The sequence below is a fragment of the Euprymna scolopes genome, chromosome 33 (genome assembly GCF_053919585.1).
Source record: "Euprymna scolopes isolate OS-2025 chromosome 33, ASM5391958v1, whole genome shotgun sequence".
Classification (NCBI taxonomy): Eukaryota; Metazoa; Mollusca; class Cephalopoda; order Sepiida; family Sepiolidae; genus Euprymna; species Euprymna scolopes.
In genome coordinates, this window is record NC_136514.1 from 13,701,062 (window position 1) to 13,714,658 (window position 13,597).

Sequence of the window (13,597 nt, forward strand, 5' to 3'; positions counted from 1 at the left end):
GTTAAATTTATATAGAAAAGTGATCCCCCACTCTAACATGTTATTTTATTTTATTTTTTTTCAAAATTTCTTCTATCATAATATTTATAAAGGCTGTTTAAATGTATTAGGCTGAAAAAAAGTAGATCTCCATTTTTCTATAGGTTAAACGTCGCATCGTATAAAGTTACCTTTCTAATTAGAAAATTAAGTTGGTAATCGATGAAATTAATGCGTAAAAAGAGAAAAAAAGTGTAAATTGTGGAATTTAGAGGGGGGGGGGGCAGGAGATCTTAATGACGCTGAATTACGTGGTAAAAATTTACCGATTTCTGTATTACCGTAAGGAATAAAATCAAACAAACAAATGAAATCTTTTCAGTTTTTTTCGTAAGTGTTTTTTTTTTTTGAATATTTAAAAAAAAAACAATAAAAGCCAAACATTTTTTCTATCTACTCGGAATTATTTTTCCAGCTAGAAACTTAATGAAATTACTAAATGATATTTGGTAAACGTTTGTTTTGTTTTTTTTTTATGGATAGCATCTAGGAGCAAATAACTCTAAGAAAAAGTTAAAAAAAAAAAGGTTGCTGTTGGAAATATTAATTCCAAAATAAACTAAATTAAATATATTATCGATATAATTGTTGTTTAAAATTTATTAAATAACAATTTTAAATAGAATACTTAAAATAATTCTCTCGCTAAAAACATTAACTAAGATACTGCTATTTAGTAAAATCAATTTTTCTTAATGTCATATGCAAATAAGGTGATCTGTTAATTGTATATTTTTCCAAGTATCGTACTATATATAGAAATAAATGAAAAGTTAAAGTACGGCATATATATTAATCAAATTGTGAACAAACAAACAGACAGGAATACAAATCTATATATATATATAGATTGGATATGTTTTTTATGATGTTTGAAATTTTATTATTTTGATTTCAATAATTTTATTTTCAGACTTTGATAAACATATACTTATATAAATTCAAATAAAAAATAGTTCTATTTTTAAAATAAAAAGCGTTTTTTTATAATTTCATAAACATTTCTTATAAAATTTCAAATAAAATGAAAACTTATTTTTTCATTTTGCTATTGCAAGTGCAAATAAAGACTAATTGTGTTATTTTTATCTTTTTATAATTTTGTTAAATTTTATTGTATACTTTTTGATAATATCCTTTTCTTATATTCTATTTCAATAAATCACTTCACAATAGAAACATTGAAGAACAATAAAAGTGAAGGAACTGATTTAGCTTATCACCGGTTCCGGTAGCACCCACATCAAAAGTTAGGAAGTACATTAGCTGACTGTACCCCACCCCCTTTTTTTCTTTTTTTTTTTTTTTAAATACATTTCCTCTTTTTTTCTTATTTCTTAACGCTGGTGAGGGGCCAAATATCAATTAATAGTATCACACTGTCTTTGCAAAATGAGCAGGTTATAGTTAAGCCAAGGTTGTGCAATACCTAACTGCACTTCTGTAATTTAATGGCATAGTGAAATTAGAATTATTGGATTTATATTCAGTCATGGCTGGCAGAACAAGAAGTGTACCATTCATGGATTAAATGAATTGTACCATTCAAAATTCTGTACAGAGGATTCTCAATTTTGACTAGAAGTACTTAAAGAAGGTCGGAGGTTACATTGGCTGAAACCTTGTGAGAATAATATCAGGATGAAGACAGTGCATTATTTTGTTTTCCTTCTTCTAGATGAGTTACTTTAGCAAAACTAGATTCTAGTCTGTCCTACTAAATTTTAACAATAGGTATTAGTTATGAATTAATAAATATTTCCTAAACTTTGGAGGACCGGCACAACCTTTCATTTGAAAATTCAAAGATATCAGATTTGCATTAAATTTGATTCATAAATCAATAGACACCAATGAAGCAGGATTCCCTGAACTTCCACTTCTTCTTAAGAACCCTTAAGCTTTAGCCTTAAATTTGTGATATTTTTTAGAAACAAAATCATGTGTAATCTAGACATAAGGTTTAGTAGTATTATATTATGTTTCTGAATTTTTTAGAATCAAAATCATGCAATGAGGATTCTAGACATAAGGTTTAGTAGTATTTTTATGTTTCTGAATTTTTTTAGATGAGGATTGGTTATTTGTATAAGTAATTAAATAATTTGAAACATTAGTCTTCATGACGGAACATGAAAATGGTGCGTACATGTTCTGTTCAAGGAATTAATTTTACCTTTCCTGGGACCGGTATTTCTTTTACTTCTGTATAACGAGAATAACTTAACAATTTCAAACACTTGGATGTGTTCAAGTCCAACGTTAACAAATTCCTAATGAACTGCCCCCTTAAGTAAACACTTCATCAAATCTCCACACTAACGTGATGTACTTGCAATAACTCTTATCCCTGAGTGGCTTCCGGGCCTTGATAAGTGGTGATCACTGTGTAAAAAAAAAAAAAAAAAAAAAAAAACACATTCGTATAACAAAAATTCTTATATTTTGCAGAGTTCTGTTGAGACGATGATCACAACGCTTGACCCCCAGATGAAGGAATATATAAGTAAGTAAATGTTGCTGCTGCCTTTTTTACATTCTCGACTAAAAGTTGTTTTGGATGATATGGTTTGGGAAGACGTTTTGACAAGATGTAACTTTATGGTTATGTTGGCTGGCTGGCTGCATGGAGGCGTGTATGATAGCACGAGTAACACCTATGGTAGTTAGCTTTTCGGGGCGTGGGTGCAACTACGGTAGTCAGCTGGATTGAAGCACAAGTGTTTAATCTTAGATATGTATATGTAGGGTGTTTTTTTTTTTTTATTTTGCTTTTTTTTGTTAGTTTTTTTTTTTTTTTAGAGGCAGCAAACTTTAAATTAAAATAAACCCCGGAAAAATATTTTTATTATACAAATATGTAGTTTATTTCAAAGATTAATTTTTGACATTTCTAATTTAAATACAATTTTGGGCATATGTTATTGCGGTTTGCACATATATAATGTAATTTAGAGGTTCAAGTTTCACAAACTGTACTCATTAAATTAGACTGTATTTTGGCATTAACGCGTTCAATGTTGTCTTCCAAGTGGTCTATTGCAACTTATAAAAGAGGATATATGTACACACAAAAAAAAAAAACTTCCAATAAAGATATCAATTTCACCTGTATGGCAGATTTATAAATATGTTTGCAAATTTCTTTTGGGATTTTTTATCAACAAGGCTGATGTGCTTTGTAATTTCAGCAAATTTAAATGAAAGTTTTAAAGCTTCTTTTTTTTTTTTTTTTTTTTTTTTTTTTTTTTTTTTTTTTACACAGGCATCATCACATTATCATGGCCAAGAGGCCACGGGTTAAAGAGTGTACAGTAGAAATTGGACAATATAGTAATCATTAGTAATGAAAATTCGGTAAATTTGTTAACTTATATGGAACGGCTCATTAAGAACTTATTTATGTTAGACTTGAAGACAACCATATTGTAGTCAGTCGGAAAGCAGGATAAGGGAAGACAATTCCACAGGCATGCAGTTCTAAGAAAGAAGCTTTGTTCATGGAATCTACGTTTAGGTTTAGGCACAGATAAAGAGTGGGGGGAATTATTGATAGTGTTTTCAGCTAGACAAGTGTTTCTTGTGAAAGTTTGGTGAGGGGGGGGGGACCATAGACTGAAGCTCAGTCGAACACTTTCCATGAAAATAATGATACATCAGAGACAAACTCGCAACATCTCTTCTGTGAGATAGAGGTTGCAAGGAAGAGAAAAGGACATCTCCTACGAGGCTACGAAGTCTATTTCGAACTCTATCAAGGCAGGACAAGTCCTTTCTAGCAGCTCCTGCCCAGATGTGGCAACAGTATTCCATCCTTGGACGTACCTGGCTCTTATATAGATAGAGAATAGCATCAGCAGTGAGATATCTACTGGATCGATAGAAAGATTCCACTATTTTTCCAGCGGTCTTGGCAACAGATTTGATGTACGTGTTCCATTTAAGATCAGGAGTAATGGTCAAGCCCAGAAGCTTGTCAAAACTTGAGGCCTCCTGTAGACGAGCCATTCATTTCAATTGATGCCAGATGTGGATCAGAATGTTGATGATGTAAAGAGAGAAGCTTGGTTTTAGATGCATTAAAAGTAACCAGCCACTCCTTTTTCCATTGTACTACGTGCTTAAGATCAGAAGACAGAGAATCAGAGAGAACCTGGTCGTTTACTGTCTTAGATGTGTCATCAGCAAAAATGTCTACGAATGATGTAAGGATGTGATTTGGAAGATCATTAATGTAGATCAGGAAAAGAGTTGGGCCCAGAATGGAACCCTGAGGGACTCCAGCATTTATACTGTGAGCTCCTGATTTTTGCCCCTCAACTGCTACTCTTATGAACCTATCAGAAAGAAATGATTTAATTCTTTATATCGAGTGATACTCGTGATGGCTACAACGTCTAGTTGGTTAAAAAATAGAAAAATAAAAAATTTGATTTTCATTAAAAAAAAAAAAAGACATGGTTATTCAAAATAAAATAACTTTATTTTTCACTTTCAGAAAGCGGAGGTGAAATTGATATTATCGTAGCATCAGCAAAAGATGTTAAAATTGGACCAGTCCGAGAAGCCATGCAGCAGGCTTTTGGATGTGCAACTGTCTCTGGCCGAGTAAGTAACATGTCTGTAATGATTTCATATTCTAATCTACACAATATAGTTGATTCCTTTTTTTTTCTCTTTTATAATTTTCTTATTTTCTTTTAGTTGAGGATGGGGGCATCCTACCGGATGCTAGTCATTAACTTGCTCCTCAGACATTCCAATTGAGATCTTTTTAAGATTATAACCATCTCTTTAAGTGTAACTGTTTGTATCTCTCTTGCACTTGGTTCATCAGGTATATTTGCCAGGTAGTTTTGAGGTTGCTCCTATAATTTACTGGAATGATGGAGATTTTCCTATTATCTCATATCCTATGAATTCCTATCGATTTCTATGTCTGATTTGATGTTTCATATTGTAATCTACATAATATAATTTATTTATTTTTTCTTTTTTATAATTTTCTTATTTTGTTCAAGTTAGAGATGGAGGCATCCTATCGGATGCTATCTCAGACATTCCAATTGAGATCTTTTTAAGATTATAACCATCCCTTTAAGGGTAATTGTTTGTATCTCTCTTGCACTTGGTTAATCTGGTTAATCAGGTATATTTGCCAGGTAGTTTTTGAAAATCTTTTCTACTGAGTCCAGTTTCTTCTGGAATTACTGGAATGATGGAGATATTCTTAAGATTCCAACTCCTATGAATTCTTATAGATTTCTGTCTGGTTTAATAACTCCATTTTTTTTCTTTTTCTTTTTTTTAGCTTTGTAACTGTAAGCATAGTCATGATGGATGGTGTATAACTTATTTCCAACTGTTCTTTCTGGTAAACATGTTCCCAGGACTTGCTGGTACATTCGACATTCAACTTTTTACAAACGGTCCAGTGAAGATATTTACAATGCATTGTGTCACATTGTATAGTAGCCCCCCCCCCCCCCATCCCCAGCGGAATCTTACAGTTGGATGTCAAGTGGTTCATCCTCTCTACTTCTGTGTGGTAGAACCTGCATTTGTTATTGCTGAGACCACTCATCTTCTTAAAACATTAGTCATCAAGATTTGATTTCTCTCTTGTTTTAATTTTCTTATTTTGTTTTTTGTGGGGCTGGGGCATCCTACCAGATGCCAGACATTCACCCACAATTTCAGTCACTCCAACCGAGAGATCTTTTTAAGATTCTTGACTGTCCCTTTGAGTGTAATTGTTTATGTCGGTCTGTGCATGTGTCTGAAAAAGCCGATCGACACTAAAGTAGACGGATGTACGATGCTTCAGTTTGGTAGAAATTATCTCCTATAAACATTTTACTTTGATTTCATTAAAAAAATTCATGAACTTTAAAAATCTCCTTCTTGTATAAAAATCGTAAATCTCTTTACTCTTATATCAGTTAATGTAGTTTGCTTGAAGCATTGTTTGCTGTGTGTATATATAAAGAAATTTAGATTTAAACAAGGCAAAACAATGCAGAGATGTAATGGATAGACTCAAACTGAAGCAATTTAAGATATAATGGTGGAACAAGCTATATAGTTCATTCAAACTCCTCGGCTTAATGTTTACAGGCAACATGAATTGGAACAGATACATTGAGGGTTTTGATCAGAATTTAACAAATGAAGGCTTGTTGGAAAGGTAATGACCTGAATTGTGTAGTGGCCTATGTGACATTTGCCCATAAGGTCGCACATTAAGGGATCATTCATTATCCAGAGTCTACTTTTGGCAGCTTTTTTACAGCCATAAAATTTTTTTTTTTTTTTTTTACACAGTGGTCATCACTTATCAAGGCCCGGAAGCCACTCAGGGATAAGGGTTATTGCAAGTACATTACGTTAGTGTGGAGGTTTGATGAAGTGTTTACTTAAGGGGGCGGTTCATTAAGAATTTGTTAACGTTGGACTTGAACACATCCAAGTTGTAGTCAGGTGGGAAGCAGGCAGACGGAACAGAGTTCCACAGGCGTGAAGTTCTAAGAAAGAAACTTTGTTCATGGAATCCACGTTTTGATTTAGGCACAGATAAAGAGTGGGGGAAATTTTTCACAGTGGATTCAGCTAGACGGGTGTTTTTCGTGAAAGATTGGCGAGAGGGGGGGCAGAGATTGGAGTTCAGACGAGCACCTGCCATGGAAATAACGATAAAACAAGGATAGGCTCGCAACGTCTCTTCTGTGGGAGAGAGATTGCAGGGTAGAGAAAAGGGCATCCCCCACCAAGCCACGAAGTCTATTTTGTACTCTGTCAAGGCAGGATAGGCTGTTTTTAGCAGCTCCTGCCCAGATATGGCAGCAGTATTCCATCCTTGGACATACTTGGCTTTTATATAGATAGAGAATTGCATCAGTAGTGAAATATCTTCTGGAGCGGTAGAAGGATCCCACCATCTTTCCAGCGACCTTGGCAACAGACTTGATGTACGTGTTCCATTTAAGATCAGGAGTAAAGGTCAAACCCAGAAGCTTGTCAAAACACGGGCCTCTTCCAGACGGGAGTCATCCATCCCAATTGAGGCCAGATGGGGATCAGAGCATTGATGATGTTTCAATTATAGTCATTTATTTTACTAGTTTTGCATATGAAGTACAAAATATTTTACATTTCTCCAAAACCTCTGACTTTGATTGAGGGGGAGACTAAAACCTGCTGTTATGGTTTTAAATGATTTGAAATAACAGCAAGGGGAGACTTGATTCCGAATATTTCTCATATGTTATATCTCCCCTCTTTGGTTTTCATACAAAAAGTAAATTTCACAGTGTATAAGGATTATTTGATACTGAAAGATTCATAATCGTACCTTATTTTAAAAAGATCATTTGAAACCATAGCAGCAATTTTTATTCATCCCTCTATCAAGTTTTGGGGATATATTCCAGGTAGAAAGATACCCAAAAATTAAGAATAATTGAATTTAAACAAGGGTCATTGATGACTAGGTTATATATGTGGTTGGGCACCGTATGTGAATTTGATATTCCCTGAAAACTTCCTTTTTTGCCCCCCCCCCCAACAAAGGAGAGATTGGACATAGTAATTCACTCCCTTTCATCCTTCATTTCTTTACACTTTTCTAAATGACCATGCCTTCATTTTTTTTTTTTTTAATTTTGCACAAACATTAGTCATGGTGGAAGTAAGTTTTTCACTCATGGCAGGGACCCTGCATGCTGGGCTTGTTCAGTAGAAAGTTAGATATCCATACAGGGTGAATACCATATCAGGGGTTAATACATTGTTAAAATTTCTCGAAGATCGATTGTATCTGAATTATCATGAGCAGCTTTCACCCTCTGTCTGTCCCCTTTTGCATTAAACTAAATATAGTCCACATTATATGCATCACATCTTTAGGGGTGAATCTTATATATAGAAATCTATAAATATAAATATACACATTGTGTTTTTAATATTGGAAATTTATGTTACATAGCAGGGTTTGTGTACATCACAGATGTGGTGTGTACGCATGTATATATTCTGTATGTATATAATAGTTGTACCAAATTACGCAGATATTATGTTGTCGGTGGCAGGCAAAATCTTGTAAACGTATAACTGGTGTTATGATGCTGACACGAAATGATGTTGATGTATTGACAATATGTTTACAGAGGGGGGGGGAGACAAATACTTGTACATGACAAGTTGGAGGCAAGTTGAAGAGAGTGTATATCATGTATATCATAGCGGTCTATATAATAGACCGTCTGTATATTTAAGATGTTGATGGTATGTTCAGTAGTTGTGGACAGTGAATGTAAAACGGCCCATTTTAAATGACAAATAAACACATACTGGTTGTTCAAAAACATGACACAATAATTATATTCATATATAACAATATTTATTTTCTGGTTCCGGCCGGACATCTTTAGAGATTATAACATTCGGTTCCCATTTTGGCTATGTTGGAATACACCACTTCCTAGCATCATAAGAGAGACTCTCTTCTTCTGACTTATTTAAAAACACTGCCGGTCAATAAAATACATTTGTGTGAAATTACAAAAAATTGGTCCAACCGTTTTCAAGTCCTTAGGTAAAAAAAAAAAAAAAAAAAAAAAAAAAAAAAAAAAAACACACACACACACACACACACACACACACACACACACACACAGACAGACAGACAGACAGACAGACAGAGAGAGAGAGTCTCTTTTCTATATAAGTAGCGATAAAGATACACAGATATCTTTATAAATAGATATGCATATCTATAATATAAATCTCACCTGTCTGTTTAAATGTATGTATGTTTGTATGTATGTTTCGCAAAATCTTTTGACAGAGGCGATGGAGTTTCATGAGATTGGTATCATTTTGAAGCTCAACCCTTTGGACGACAGATATCGACAAGTTAGCCAAAAACATTAATTCCTTCGCCCTCAACTGGACACTTTTCTACAGGGGGGGAAGTCGCTTTTTTTGCCGATATTTTTGAAAGTCATCACCTCTTTTCGATTGTCTAGCCTTAATTTAAACTTACGTCATTTCCGGTTTGGCAATGGGTGCAACAGCTAACGCATCATTTTTTTTTTTTTCAAATTCTTTTCCTCCTTCATGGTACGGGTTTGAGCCTGTCTGCCTACTACCACTTTTTCTTTTTTTTTTTTTTTTTGCTCAACACACACGTACAAACACTCGGGCACCCAGGCTAGTAGATCATATAATGATATGAATATATATAATAAATATATTATATAATGATATGAATATATATAATAAATATATTATATAATGATATGAATATATATAATAAATATATTATATAATGATATGAATATATATAATAAATATATTATATAATGATATGAATATATATAATAAATATATAATGATATGAATATATATAATAAATATATTATATAATGATATGAATATATATAATAAATATATTATATAATGATATGAATATATATAATAAATATATTATATAATGATATGAATATATATAATAAATATATTATATAATGATATGAATATATATAATAAATATATTATATAATGATATGAATATATATAATAAATATATCATATAATGATATGAATATATATAATAAATATATTATATAATGATATGAATATATATAATAAATATATTATATAATGATATGAATATATATAATAAATATATTATATAATGATATGAATATATATAATAAATATATTATATAATGATATGAATATATATAATAAATATATTATATAATGATATGAATATATATAATAAATATATATTTTTTTTTTGTTAAGTCATGCTCACCTCTAACAAGGCATGTTGCCAGTTGGATGTAAGAGGCTACTATTTGGGACCATGCCTAGGAAAGATTAAGATGTTGGTTTACATTACATTTAAATTTCTGCTTATCAGTACAGCCAGAGAAGCATGTAGCAGGAAAGGAATTTCAAAGTCTAGCTGTTTGAAGGAAGAAACTATTAGAGTAGAAAGCTTTCTGCCATTTAGGGATCTTAACAGTGAAGGAGTGTGATTTTGTTGCTAAGCAGGTTTATCAGGGATTATATGAATATAACTTCTGTATTCAGAATTTGATAAGTAATAATTTATGAAGATGTTGATATTAATTTTATTTGCTTTTTTTTTTTTTTTGTCCCTGAAAATAGGAAAGTGAATCGAATGCTGCAGCCCAACCAGTCGGATTCTCCGCAGCATTGAGAAGTGCTAGCGAAAGATTATCTCGTCTACGAGAATCCGAAAATGTAAGTGAAAACCAAACCCTTGCTGCTATTGAAGGATTTATTGTTGAACTCCAAGCTGACAAGTAAGTTTATCAATCATCATATTAGGTTTAAAACGCTAAATTTGTGACATGATAACATCTGTGTCCTCATGGTCTCATTGATAATGCATTCGCTTACTAATTTAAGTTATGTGATCTCATGCTCAACACGCAGCATTTATTTTATTTGGCTTCACTTCTGGCTGATGGCACCCAAGTCCTGTTTTTTTTTTTTTTTTTTTTTTTACAATTGAGCCACGCCACCCCGTTGTAAAAATTTTTTTTTATTTAAGCGGATTTTACAACCGGGCATCCCTACTGTCACACTTGTTTTTTAATGACCGGGCTACGCCGGGCGCCCCTGCTAGTATTTTATTTTTTAAATTTTTAGCTGGACATTCAAACAAACACACATACATACACACAGACGTTTCCCCTTTATACAATAGATAATATAATAAAAGAAGAAAAGCATTTCTAATGCTATTTTTTGTTTTACTTTTCTTTTTCAGTTGGTATGAGATGAGTTGCCTTGTATTGCACGATCCGGTAAACCAGATAACCGTGAACACATTTTCTCAACCGACACCAATTCCAACTGCCTATGTGTTAACTGCTCAGGATCGTACTCCTACAGATTACCCTCTGCGATGGTCCGGCCTGGCGGTGACTATTGGCCAGGTCATAGAGGAAGCACAGCCACACATTGGACGAGCTAATTGGCATCAAGCTCTAACTGGGGTCAGTCGACGGGAGACTCTCTCCATGGCAGCGAAGATGTTGGCCTATCTCTACAAGCAGCAGTTCCCTACGTCGTATATTTCGTGACCTGGAACTTTCCAGAACTCGAGGAAATAATGAAGACTAGTTCAAGAAGGTGATCAATTGAATCTTAACATATTGTGGAATAGTCTTTCTTTTTTTTTTTTTTTTTTTTTTTTTTTTTAATTCAATTTTTAGAGGTGGGCACTCCAATAATGATAAACTCTTGGAAATTCAGAATTTCAATATTTAAAAAATTATAAAATAATAAAAATAAAATTAAAAAAAAAATTTTTTTTTTTTTTTTTTTACGTTTCAGATCAGAATTATTTTTTCGATAATTTTGATTGATAATTTTGATTGTTCAAATTACTATTCTCATCTTGGTTATTATTTTTACATGGATTTGTGGCATAGTGGATAAAGGCTTTGATTAAGAATTTGTTCTTTCTGAGTCACAGTCCTCTGAAAGTTGAAGGTTCAATCCTTAATACAGGTGGTAATAACCAAAAATAACATAAAAATTAAATCAACCCAGTCAAGGCTGATGGAATGAGAACAATCTACCTCCATGGATTAAGAAAAGAGTTCAGTTTGAAATTTTGTATAGATTCCTAATTTTGATATGAAGATTCTTAATCATTATATTTGAATGCTTTGGACTACTGTTCTCATCTTTAATGTTATTTTCATAACCCTAACTCTAACCCTAGCTTCCAACCTTCGTCAGATGTATCTTGTCGAACTCTGGGAATCTTTCTGTTGAATTCTGGAATCTGCATGGAATTCCAAATAACAGGAAGTGTTATATATTCACTGTCACTGGTCATTTCAATGTGCTTTTCAGTCTATATAGTTACTAAATCTACTTTTGTCGACACAATCAGATTCGCACACCAGTTCTCATCAGATCACCAAAGTTAAGCAACAATGAGTTTGGCCAGTACCAGATGAGTGACCATTTGGGAAGTCTAGGCACCATATGTACCATGCCAAGTCGTAGACATTTCCAGGTTAGTATCTGGGGGCGCATTTAACTCACTGGGGGAGATGCACTCCTGAATCAAGACGAAAAGCAACAGGAAACTTATGTCTTTTCTTGTCTTCCTGAGAGTAAAACACAACACAGCTGATCTATAAAATAATATTTTCTTTTATTTCACACCAACAACAGTTTTGGATTTTCAGTTATATGATGGGTGTTTGACATCAATGGAGGTGCGTCGGCTTGGTGTGGATATTTGGCGGTAAAGAATATATCATCTTATTCTTGCTCTGTGACTCTGCTCCCCACTTTTTGATTGTGTCAATTTATATAAACATTCTTTCATCCTGGGATGTTTAATATTTCCCATTGTCTATTGTTTAATATTTCCCTTTCACCGATACCCTCTCACATTTTCTGGGTCAAATTATGCATTCCAATAGACAATGGTGGAAAGTCCTGAATTCCACACATGAAATCCATTTATGTGTGTGCAAGCCATCGAATGCTTTTCTTCCCAGGGTTACCTGCCAATTCCCCGATTTCAGCAAGATACGCCTGAAGAAAGCTGGACGTTACATTGAACGAAACGTTGCTGAAAATGACACTCAAGATAAAGATAGTAGTTCAAAGAATCCAAATAATACAAATTATCTCAACACAAAAAAATTCATAAATCAAAGATTAAGTTTGAGAAGATACACCTAAAAAAGGTTGAAGGTAACGTTGACCCAAACGTGAAAATTACAAAGGTTAGAATGGTAGTCCAAATAATAAATTTAAAAAAAAAAAAAAAAAAAGTGATTCCATCCCAGTACTGCGGTCCTGGATATGAGCTTAAACTATATCCGATGGTGAGGCCCCAGCTTGCGGGCTTTGGGGAGTGTACAGTCACTCTTTAATTGCCATTGCTCCCAAGTCCACTCTGACCCGGAGTGGTAGTACCTGTTAGGTTCCTAACTATGGTTTAAATAGAAACCGACTTGAAAACACCAAATATATTCTATTAAAAATTTTTTCTTCAAAATCACCGGGTTCTGGTGTTAAATAACCTGAAAAGGGTTGATATACCGTAAAACCAAACTAACAAACCTAGTAGAGCACAAGTGCCAAAAATTATCTCTTTTCTAAATAGTGAAACTGAACTATTTTGAGACCTTATATATGAAAAGAACCTACAATTCTTTTTAGTGCCCAAATCTGTTTTTTCTTTAATTTATCAAAAAAATTTTTTTTTTTTTTTTTTTTTTTTTTTTTACAAATACAATATTTATTTGATACTAAAATAACTTTCAAAGATTTACTTGATTTTAAAGGATAAAACATTCGTTTTTTTTGTTTTATTTTATTTTTTTTAACTTTCGTTCACCTCAAACAAGGCAATTGCCACTGAGATGTAATTATGTGCCATACCTATAGGAGCACCATAAGTGGGGAGTTGAGCTATTTAGATTATACTAGAAAGGCTACCCTATATTGTCTGGGGCAGAAGTTACCTATTTCTAATAGAGCTTCT

At 33.0% G+C, this 13,597-nt stretch overlaps 1 protein-coding gene across 7 annotated transcripts in view; it reads left to right on the forward strand.

Moving 5' to 3' along the window:
• LOC145258144 (protein PRRC1-A-like) overlaps positions 1-11,224 on the forward strand; it is a 108,236-nt gene extending 97,012 nt beyond the window's left edge. For all 7 annotated transcript variants that reach the window (XM_080115930.1, XM_080115929.1, XM_080115934.1 and 4 more), the window contains 4 exons: positions 2,491-2,545; positions 4,538-4,647; positions 10,219-10,376; positions 10,847-11,224. In XM_080115930.1, the coding sequence (XP_079972056.1) occupies positions 2,491-2,545; positions 4,538-4,647; positions 10,219-10,376; positions 10,847-11,162 (639 nt within the window). In that variant the 3' untranslated portion in view covers positions 11,163-11,224. The remainder of the gene's footprint in view (positions 1-2,490; positions 2,546-4,537; positions 4,648-10,218; positions 10,377-10,846) is intronic.
• The last annotated feature ends 2,373 nt before the right edge of the window (positions 11,225-13,597 follow it).